Source organism: Papaver somniferum, chromosome 4 (genome assembly GCF_003573695.1).
Source record: "Papaver somniferum cultivar HN1 chromosome 4, ASM357369v1, whole genome shotgun sequence".
Classification (NCBI taxonomy): Eukaryota; Viridiplantae; Streptophyta; class Magnoliopsida; order Ranunculales; family Papaveraceae; genus Papaver; species Papaver somniferum.
The window spans coordinates 45599239-45610769 of NC_039361.1; the positions used below are offsets into that span (position 1 = coordinate 45599239).

The 11531-nt window shown below is 36.1% G+C and overlaps 2 protein-coding genes across 2 annotated transcripts; one reads left to right on the forward strand and one right to left on the reverse strand.

The window, feature by feature from the left end:
• The first annotated feature begins 2417 nt into the window (after positions 1 to 2417).
• On the forward strand, positions 2418 to 4788 carry LOC113275346. Its single transcript, XM_026524824.1, has 6 exons — positions 2418 to 2865; positions 3085 to 3202; positions 3424 to 3764; positions 3847 to 3978; positions 4073 to 4171; positions 4273 to 4788. The coding sequence occupies exons 1-6, from the start codon at positions 2447 to 2449 to the stop codon at positions 4751 to 4753; spliced, it is 1590 nt and encodes a 529-aa protein (XP_026380609.1). The 5' UTR covers positions 2418 to 2446; the 3' UTR covers positions 4754 to 4788.
• Positions 4789 to 4861: 73 nt separating this feature from the next.
• On the reverse strand, positions 4862 to 6333 carry LOC113275347 (1-aminocyclopropane-1-carboxylate oxidase homolog 4-like). The gene is made up of 2 exons (XM_026524825.1): positions 5330 to 6333; positions 4862 to 5238 (listed from the first exon to the last, which is right to left on the reverse strand). The coding sequence occupies exons 1-2, from the start codon at positions 6290 to 6292 to the stop codon at positions 4993 to 4995; spliced, it is 1209 nt and encodes a 402-aa protein (XP_026380610.1). The 5' UTR covers positions 6293 to 6333; the 3' UTR covers positions 4862 to 4992.
• Positions 6334 to 11531: the final 5198 nt, after the last annotated feature.

Below are 11531 nucleotides of genomic sequence, written 5' to 3' on the forward strand. Positions count from 1 at the left end.
TTATTAAAAGTGATACCTTTTTTTCTTTCCATTTTTTCCTAATATTAGGCTAAACTGAAAAATAAAGTGAAGGTACCAAATTTCAGAAATGGAATGAAAAATAAATGTTTTCGCCGTGCATCGCACGTGCTCACTACTTGTCTCTTTTAATCCAATCGACTGTAATACCACCAAGATTTCAACTTTCCTAATCAATTGAACCAGATGAAGAAGGTTCTTTCTGTCTAAGTTCATTTATCTCTCTATTCACTATTATCATCTGGATTTGGTCTCTGTAAAATGGATTATTTCCCTTAAATTAATTGGTTTAGGTTCCCACATTTTACAAATTTATTTACTATCACTAAGGTTTTTTTGCCTAATTGTATGTCTTCACAGGTAAGTGAGAGTTGAGAGCTAATCATCTTCAAGTAGGCATATCACCAGAACTTGAAAAAATTTCTTACTTCATCCACTTATGTAAATCATATGAAAAATTCTTACCTAAATCATATACCATATGTTTTGAATTAAGCTTACAGAACTACTTATTTTATAAACCTTAATTAAATAAAAGAAAAAATGGTGATTAATTAAATCATGTTTGATCTTCAATAAAGATTTATAATTTTTATACAAATTACCTATTGGCGGTAGTTCTTTTTCTTCTTTGATGGATTGGAGTTCTTCTTTATATATTCTTCAATGGCAGGAGTAGTAGCGGAGAATTTTATTATCGTCTATTCTGTTTTACAGACAAAGTGAAAAGCTAGAAAACAGAAAAGTCATACCACGTCAATGCCATATCAGCGGTGGGTTTAACGGATGGGCTAAGAAAAAGATTGATTAAAAAATAAAAAGAAAAATCTGATTTAGTAAAAAAGGAAAACAAAATCCCTATCTAAAATCTTACGGCTATGGTTAGTTATTTTTGGACTAATACTAAGGTTTGAAAAATCTTACAGATTGTATTTAGTCATTTTTAAAATTAAAAAAAATAATAAAAATTTAGAATCTGGTGGTATTTATTTAACCCAGGTGAGGGTTACATTGTCACTGCCTTCCGGTTTTAACCAAAGCTTCTGCAGTCCACTTTAGCCTAAGTATTATGGGCTAGATTTGGCTTTTAGAATAGCCAAAATTCGTTGTAGATTAGACAAAAAATGTTGCCTATTCTTTAACACTACTTTTCTTTCCAGATATAACTCGCATTCCAACTAATAGCGAGATAGTTTCGCTGAATGGTTCAATACAGATTGATTTATTTTTTGATCCGACGGCTAAGATGGTTGCGATGTTCCATTCAGCGCAACCTAATAATTCTAGTTTTCGTTGTTCCATTCAGCGCGTCTACTTTTCGTTGTTCCATTCAGCGCATCTAGATGCTAGATTAGTACTACCATAGGACTTAGGAGATTGTCCTAACTATCAATCTAGATGCTAGATTAGAAGACCATACGATTAAGCCTTATCGAAATCTTTGAAAAGTAGTAGAGTCCCTTATCGTCAAGGCAGTCCAATTATTATAGAGATTTGCGATGTAATGCTTCCTATGCATATTGTTCAAGGTTGGTTATCTCGTCCAAATCAAGGAATTATGTTAAATTTGTGTGCTTGCTTCATGTGAAATATATGGAAAGTTTATCATCTTCAATAATGTTCTGACTTCAGTGCAACAATGGGTGAGTAATTCTCTACAAGACTTTAAGATATTTGATCTACATCACGCCTTAAACTTCTGCTCAAGCTTAAATGTCTGTCAACCCAATGTAGCAATCTGGGAACGTCCTCCGTCTTTATTCATAAAAACAAATGTTGATGCGGTTTTTCATAATGGGAGAAGTGCTGGGGAAGTAGTGGCTAAGACTCTTTTGGGACATTCTTAGGAAGTGTTGCTGTTTGTTTTGATTCATTTTTGTCGCAGAAGGTAAAACTTACAGATTTGGTCTTCAATTGGCTAGCAGATTACAAGTTACCAAGATTACAGTGGATGGTGATGCTTTTGACATACCTAAAGCTATCATGAGGAACACAAACGAAATACCGTCGTGTATTAGATATACAGTCCTGTCAATTAGAGATTGTGTGAAGGACTATAGTGAAATTCGATTTACGGCGATTGCTAGAGACACCAATTCCATTGTGCATGATTTAGCTCAATGTGCAATTTCTAATAATGTACACGGATGGGGGGCTTATAATGAGCCATCAAGTTGTATCATTAACTATCTCAGGTTTTCCGACAGTTGATTTCAATATATAAATCTGTTTCCTTAAAAAAAGAAAAGAAAAAAAAAAAAAAACTTGTCGAAATCTTGGAAAGTAGTGGAGCCCCTTATCGAAACCTTTGGTGTCAATATCAGAATGCAAACTTCGGTCAATTTGCTATTAAACACATTTATGATCCAACTTCACTGCTGTAACTGCTACTCCAATATTTGGCGCCACACCAGAAAGCGATCACCAAATGTATAATCAACTCTTCCATAGAACTCATAGATTTCTCTATGATGTTTTCAAATTCCCCAAATTCATCTCATCTCTTTCTCGTTTCAATTCAACCATTGTAACCCTAAATTCTGATCCAAAGGTGAAAACAGTACAAGATAGAAAAGGGGAAGAAAGCTTTAGTGAAGAAGAAGAAGAAGAAGCAGCAGTTTTGAACAAAGAAGGTTTTCCAGATATGTTTTCAATTGAACCAAAAGATAACAGTAGTTCTCATCCATGGCCAGAATGGGTTAATTTAATGGAGCACCTGTCAAAAAAAGGTTATTACCATGAGAGAAATGAATATCCTTTTGGTCAGAATGAAATGAGTAATAAGGATTCTAATCTAATAAGAACTGCTTGCCTTAATTTCGGTCGTGATAGGTTTGATGTTATAAGGTAATTTTTATTTGTGTTGCATTCCAACTCTTTTAAGTGTTCGATATCTGTTTGATGTTTTGTCTGTGTTACTCATAATTGTATGTTAGACCATGTCCTTGTTTTGCTTTATCTGATTCATCAGCTGGTGTCCCAGTGTCCGAAGCTTACACCATGCCAGTATTGTTGTTTCTGTGAAGCATTTTGTTATTTACGTTAGAGAAATGTCTGTGGTGGCAGGTACTTGTCTAAGAAGGACATTCGAGTTATTGTCAGGTGTGGATGCCCAAGCCTTGATAGGAAAGTTGTTAACTCTGGGAAGCGTCTAAGAGCGTATTTGGGAATTGACGAACGAAATGTATGTGCTAATCTAAATGTTTTATTCTTGCTTCTTTAGTTCACCCTGCTCAAACCATATTCAACACTAGGGGGTTCCTATTGTAAACAGAATTCGATCCATTCTACATGTTTAGGAACCGTAACAAAACAAGGCACTAAGAACTAAAGCTTCTATACAAAATAACCCTTTATTGGTTCCTTGAAACCATGCACACTTAACATTGACAATCTTCTTGTTAGGTTTGCAGCTCGTGCTGTCTTAGAGGAAGCTGTGAGAGAGCTTATGTAAATTCCCGAAAAGATGAAGGTGGGCGGACTGTGGATGTCATGCGTATCTTGATGACGTATGGGCTGAATCCGGTTATTGGTTCTGTGGAAAACAAACTTGCTCTTAATAAAAGACTTAAGAATTCTGTCAGAAAGCTGCTCACAGAAACTGTGGAGTTCAGCAACGAGGAACTTGACACTACTTCACCCGAGAAAACCTCCTTAAAAGGGGCTTCATATCTTGAGCACTCAATTCAGCCACAAACTGGTCAAATAACTGTCCCAATGAAGAAAGGCGACTGGATTTGCCCAACGTACTACTCTCTTGCCTTGTAAGTTGTTTTGGGTTTATGGATATCTAATATTAGCTAATATTTTACCTTTACATTCTCATAGATGCAACTTCATGAATTTTGCCAAAAACGCCAAGTGTTTGCGCTGTGAGGGGTTCTCTCAACAAAGACTAAAAAGATCTGCTGAGGATCAGGATCATCCTCCGTCAAAAAGGGGGGACTGGTTATGTGGCAAGTATGTTTGTTCAACCTTCTAAAATCAAAATTTTCGATTTCCAAAGACAGGAAAAGAAACACAAAGTTCTGATGGATTTTTTTTTCAATAACAGATGTAATTTATTGAACTTTGCCAAGAACACAAGGTGTTTCCAGTGTAAAGAAAAGCCGTCTAATCGTCATCTTGGCCCAGGGGAGTGGGAATGTGAATCGTGCGTCATTTACCACCACTAGTCAATTAATTTTGCTTCATGATTCGTTTTGTTCTCTCAAATTTAATGTGTGCTCATGAACCCCATAACTTAAATTTCAGGTGCAACTACGTAAATTTCAGAAAAAACATGGCATGCATAAATTGCGACTGGAAAAGACCGAAGGCTTCAAATTACTCAGATAATTCAGCTCAACGCCAGTCCGCAGGCTTGCATCAACCTTATTCAATGAGTTTTGCGAGACATGATGGTAGATCTGATAAACAGTTTTCTGACAGACAAGAAAGACAAAGTCAAAAACCTGACACTAAGTTCTGGAGCTCTGAGGAAAGTAATGAGGATGAGAGTTGTTTGAGCTCATTTAACCCGGAGTTGGTTGATTTTTCCATTCCAGGAGATGAATTTGATATTTCTCAGGATCCACAAGCAAGGGAGAAATGGGAAGAAGATATGTCAAAGGTGAGAAGAATTGTCTCAGCAGAGAGAGAAAACAACACTGAGATTCCGAAGAAACTAGGGTCTCTACAGTCTGCTGAAGACAGTGAGATGGATGACTGGTTTGGACACAGGAATAAGTTGTAAACAAAGAAATTTGGAAAACATATACAGAACAAATGAGGATGGGTGTTTCTTCAATTTGCCAATCTCAGGTAAATAAACAGTTAAGAGCAAAAATATGCATGTCTGCGATGCTAAACACGTGAGATTTATTAAGCAACATGATCAATAGATTGTAGAATATGAATATCACATGCTATTACATTGATCTTCAGAATACAAGTTCATTGAAATTATTGATGTTGTTCATTTTATTAGCTTACTTACAACTTGAAATAATCTATCGCCTTTCCTTCCAACTCCTTGGAGAAGAATTGCCTCATAAAATCTGTCAGAGTGAACTGCTTATAAATAGCTGGCTTCTCCGCTGACACTAGCTCTGGTAATGGTCCATAACTGTCTTCCCTCTTACTAGGGTTGAAAAATACACCACTTGAGACTCGTGGCTCACGAAACGGATTCGCCACCACCTGGTGTTCCACACTCTTATATTCATCATTAGATATCATCTGTGTCAATAAAACCAGAGAAAATTATGTTGCGGTAAAAAAAGCAGCAGGCAAAACTATGTCAGAAGATTATTTGTGCGCGGACTGTTACCTGAAGAAGGTCTCCAATGTTGATAACAAGAGCACCACTGCATGGTTTAACATCAATCCAATCCTCGCCATTCTTCACTTGAAGCCCACCAATTTCATCTTGAAGCAGAACCGTCAAGACACCAGGATCACTATGAGATTTCAGACCAACGGTACGTTCCGGTTCTGGACAATACGGATAATAGTGAGCTACCATTAACCTGGAATCCAAACAGCTCATTTCCTTCAACTTATCTTTCTCTAGTCCCAGCCCTTCAGACAGTAATCCCATCAAAGTCTCTCCTAACAGTTGAACCTGTTGATCCCACTCTAATAGCTCTCTCCTACATATCTCAGGAATATGATCAAAATGAGGTGGTGTTGGCCCTGTTTTCATCTGAAGTGTATCTCTCCAACTGGCAGCTTTTGATTGGAAGAGATCAAAATTCGTCGAAAATGCAATTCCTTTACCCATTTCTCTACCGTAATACTTTGACTTGATTTCATTTGATTGTTCATTAAAAGCTTTGATGGATGAAATCGTACGGTCTAAAACATCAGTTGGGACGCCGTGGTTGAGAATTTGAAAGAAACCCCAGTTTCTTGAAGCTTCTTTGATTTCATCAATTATGATGGTTCTACGGTGTGAATGGACAAATGAGAGATCAATAATTGGGATTTCTTTTCTATGATGATCATCAGAGGGATTGGGGTGAGTGGTGATGGAAGGAAAAGATTCAGGCGGGTGAACAAAGAAACGAGGGATGGTAGTAATACCTGAGTCGACAAGACCTTTCACTCCGATTTTTGAGTCGTCAAATTCCTTGACCTCTTTTGATCGATCATAGATTTCTATTTGTTGATTTTGAGAATTGATTGTCATTATCTTCTTCTTCGCCGTATGATATCCTACTCTCTGTTTGTGTTTAGTCGGTTTGGGAGGGACGAACGGAGCCGAGAAAAAGAGAGGTTTAATTGAAGTCATATCAGGATATGGGATTTATACGTCGTCTTGTGTTGGTGTATCAACTACCACCTTGTTTACTTGTTTATCAGTTGCGTAGGAGAGTAAAACGGGTCAAGCCGGCTAGCCTGACCCGCTAACAATCGTTTACATGTCTCACTTAAAAATTACTGTTTAGTGTAGTTATAAAAAAAATTGAATCCAGTCATAATATTAGATATATGTGCCCAATGAGTTAGGTGGAAAATAAAACCGACTCAAATAGCGCCTAATCAGATGTATAATTTATATATTATATTATATACCCAGATTTAATTTGGGTAAAATATCGTTTGGTCTTTTTTTAGGTGGGTCCATGTCTGTTTAGTCTTTTGGTCAAACACCTTTACTGTTTGGTCCATAATTAAAAAAAAGAAACCAAACTGACAATAATACCCCTACCTTAACTGTTACTGCCTTCAACTCACGATCTCCTAAAAACGCGTCTACTGTCTCTCTCCTTCTTTTCAGTTTCATTTTCAGAGAACCACAACTTCTTCGTCTTCTTCACTCCAAAACCCAGAGAACGAACATCATCAAAACCAAGAATCCACCAAAATCGGTCGAAATCATTTCAACTTTCACAAATCAAAATCAAAACAGTCTTCAAAATCAGAAAACCAAACCCAGAAAATAGAAAAACCCTAGAAAAATTGAAGAAATCAAAACCCTAAATGGGTAAATCGAAGAGGAAAGTAGTAGTAGATACATCTTCAGACGAAGAAGTTGAAGAAAGAGATGGCCAATTAGTTATTTTTGAAGGAGATAGTCAAGAAGAAGAAGAACCAGTGACAAAGAAATCAACAGTAAAGAAAGCAGCGAAAGGTAAAAAACACTAATTTCGAAGTTGATTTTTGATATGTTTGTCCATGTTTCTCCTTTGGTGTTTGCCGGACTTCATTTCTAGAATGAAGTCTAGAAAAATTGTACTGAGTCCATGTTTCTCCTTTGGTGTTTGCCGGACTTCATTTCTAGAATGAAGTCTAGAAAAATTGTACTGAGTCCATGTTTCTCCTTTGGTGTTTGTCGGACTTCATTTCTAGAATGAAGTCTAGAAAAATTGTACTGAGTCCATGTTTCTCCTTTGGTTTTTGCCGGAATTCATTTCTATAATGAAGTCTATAAAAATTGTATTGAGTCCATGTTTCTCATTTGATGTTTGCCGGACTTCATTTCTAGAATGAAGTCTAGAAAAATTGTATTGAGTCCATGTTTCTCATTTGATGTTTGCTGGACTTCATTTCTAGAATGAAGTCTAGAAAAATTGCGCCAAGTCCATGTTTCTCCTTTGGTGTTTGCTGGACTTCATTTCTAGAATGAAGCTTAGAAAAATTGTACTGAGTCCATGTTTCTCCTTTGGTGTTTGCCGGACTTCATTTCTATAATGAAGTCTAGAAAAATTGTACTGAATCCATGTTTCTCCTTTGGTGTTTGCTGGACTTCATTCCTAGAATGAAGTCTAGAAAAATTTTACTGAGTCCATGTTTCTCATTAGATGTTTGTTGGACTTCATTTCTAGAATGAAGTCTAGAAAAATTGCGCTAAGTCCATGTTTCTCCTTTGGTGTTTGCTGGACTTCATTTCTAGACTGAAGTCTAGAAAATTGTATTGAGTCCATGTTTCTCATTTGATGTTTGTTGGACTTCATTTCTAGAATGAAGTCTAGAAAAATTGCGCTAAGTCCATGTTTCTCCTTTGGTGTTTGCTGGACTTCATTTCTAGAATGAAGTCTAGAAAAATTGCGCTAAGTCCATGTTTCTCCTTTGGTGTTTGCTGGACTTCCTTTCTAGAATGAAGTCTAGAAAAATTGTACTGAGTCCATGTTTCTCATTTGATGTTTGCTGGACTTCATTTAAAATGAAGCCTAGAAAAATTGCGCTTCAAGATTTTACAGTTCGTTATCTACATTCTTATACCTGCATATTCTACCTAGATTTTGTACAAAAATGAAGTAAGCCGGTGTTGACATTATCTAGATTCATTCTTGTGTTGGTTCTTCTTTGAAAGCCTCATTTTATTAAATGAACTTCGAAATGCTTGATAGTTCACCAAGTAAAATGAACTTAAGTATTGGTCCTTCTCAAGCCACACTTTATCTTCTTTTATAAGCTATTATTTAAAAAAATGTAACCATTAATCTTCTTTTCTTTTGTCTTTAAAAAAATTGTAGATAAGAAGATAAAGTGTAACTTTGCTGGAGCCATTGCTCTTGCTGCTAAGATTAAAGCTCTTCCAAAACATGAGGCTTTGAATGAAGAACAGAGAGATGCTTTGTATAGGAGTCCGTTGGGGAGTGTAGCCAAAGTATTTCTGGAAGGGGAGATTGTTGCTACTGAATGGATTAAGTCAATACATGTTGTCCAAGTTGTCTGCGATGCACATCAGTTCATTCCTGAAACAAATGACCATACGTTCATTTTCAAAGTAGGGGAAGAAACATATGTGCTAAGATCATCACCTGAAAAGTTGTCGTTATTATTTGGAATACCATGTATTCCTGGAGGTGGAATAGAAGAATCTTTCTTAGACACTAGAAACGTAGCTAACTACACTACTGGAAGTTTCTATCGAACCTACGAATTTGTTCCACCTAAAAAGAAACTTTCTGATATAAAGAACACAGAATTGAAAGAAAAAATCGTTGATTTGATTAGGAATAGAGGATCTACTGAAGATCTTGTAACCATGTTTGATCTATTTCTATTGTCTACTATTTTTCTTACTACTGGTGATGGAGGTTCCATCCACACCAAGTACCTAGCCTGCCTAGAGGAAATAGATAGAGTATCTTTGTCGCATCTCATATACAAGCATTTGATGGAAATCTTGAGAAGAGGTTCTTCTGAAGGGTGTTACCTTTACTTGTTGGTGAGATGAAATACTGTTCATTTTTCCATTTTGAGGTTTAATGTTGAAATGAATTGCTGCTGATAACTGACCAGTATAATTCTTCTCTTTTACAGCCTTGGTTTGCTGAGTATTCAAAGAAATTAAAACCCAAGTGGCAGGTGAAGAAAATAGTAGACTACCGTCCAAGATCTGCAAGGTGGAATATCGATACCATTTTCAAACACTTAACGTCTAAGATGAATGTTGATGATTTTGGAAAGGTAAAAATCTAGTACCATTATATTTTATTAAATTTCATATAATGAACTATGCTGCTTTAAGATAAAACTGGGAATTCATTCCACAAAATGAACTCTGACTGTTAATGTCGAATCATCTGATATTCTGGTTCATTCTCCTTGTATTATAATGGATACCTACAAGGAATGTTTAATGAGTGTGTTCATTGTGTGTAATGAAATCAATTTTTTTTGTGTGTGTGCAGCTGTCGGATATGTTCTTGGAAGAATATACCGATGCTAAAAACAAGCTCCTGCAAAAGCAAAAAGCCAAGACAAAGGCTGAATTGCTTGAGGAAGAATTCAGTCAAATGAATGCCAAGATAAAACATATGAAAGCTACACATGTTCAAGAAATAGAGGACCTGAGAGGTAAACATGCTCAAGAGATACAACAGTTGACAAAGAAGCATACTGAGGAGATGTCGGATCTTTTGTTAAGGCAGGAAGACCTTGAAAAATCACTTGCAGAAGCCACAACTTCGAAGACACTCTTTGATAGAAAGATGGAATGCCTTGAAATATACTTGGCTTCAAAGCAACCTGAAGTTGATGCATTTCTAGCTCAAAGAGGGAATGTGGCGAAATTCATGGCAGACCAAGCATCAGAGTACATGCGTACTAAACTTTTCACTGATGAGCATAAGGCTGCTAAACATATGCAATCAGATGCTGTTGTGGATGAGGCCGTGGAAGCTTGTGTTGGAAATATGAATGATGATGTTGGAATTGCAAACCCAGATGCTGTTGTGGATGATGTAATGCAAGCAGTACCAGATGCTGTAAATGAAGCTGCTGGAGGTTCTGATCATCTCTTTCCCGCCTTATCTGTTAGAGATCCTTCTGTAGAAGTTGATGCAAGTGATATTCAACAAAATCTCCTTGATGAGATGACTGATGTAGAGCTTCCTTCAATTCCAAACAACACCGCAGCTCCTTTGAGTATTGATCAATGTGTGAACCTGGGTAAGAATTCTAAATTTTTTTCTTCCTTCTGCAAATATTTTAGTTTTACTTTTCAAGCAGAGGTTGGAGTTCATTCTCATGGATGAACTCTGGCTACAGTATAGAAGTTGGACTTCATTCTGGAAATGAACTCTGACTTTTCAAGCAGAGTTTGGAGTTCATTCTCATGGATGAACTCTGGCTACAAATATAGAAGTTGGAGTTCATTCTTCTGAATGAAGGTGTATACCATGTTTGATGTTTGATGAATAATACCATGTTTGCTGGACTTCATTTCTAGAATGAAGTCTAGAAAAATTGTACTGAAAATTGTTGTTTGAGTTCATTCTTCTGAATGAAGGTGTATACCGTGTTTTATGAGTTCCTTCTTTATAATGAAGGTGTATACCAAGTTACCTATTTGATGTTTGCTGGACTTCATTTCTAGAATGAAGTCTAGAAAAATTGTAAAGATCTCATTCCTATAGTGAACCATGTTTCTCCTTTGATTTTTGCTGGACTTCATTTTATAGAATGAAGTTAGTAGATCTATATGATGATGTTGTAGAATGAAGTTAGATATATTTATGAAGGTGTATACCATGTTTGATGTTTGATGAATAATACCATGTTTGCTGGACTTCATTTCTAGAATGAAGTCTAGAAAAATTGTACTGAAAATTGTTGTTTGAGTTCATTCTTTTGAATGAAGGTGTATACCTTGTTCTATGAGTTCCTTCTTTATAATGAAGGTGTATACCAAGTTACCTCTTTGATGCTTGCTGGACTTCATTTCTTGAATGAAGTCTAGAAAAATTGTAAAGAGCTCATTCCTATAGTGAACCATGTTTCTCCTTTGATGTTTGATGGACTTCATTTTATAGAATGAAGTTAGTAGATAAATATGATGATGTTGTAGAATGAAGTTAGATATATTTACGAGTTCATTCTTTAGAATGAAGGTGTATATTTGTTTGATTTATGCTTCTTGAATTATTTGTAACAGCAAGTGACACAGATGATATATTAGATAGAGAAGAGCATGTGAGTCTGCATTTTATTGATGACAAGATTGAGGATTTGAATGATGAAGAAGCTGACACCGTCATCAAAGCTACACTAAAGGCGATCAATAATGACTGTAGTCC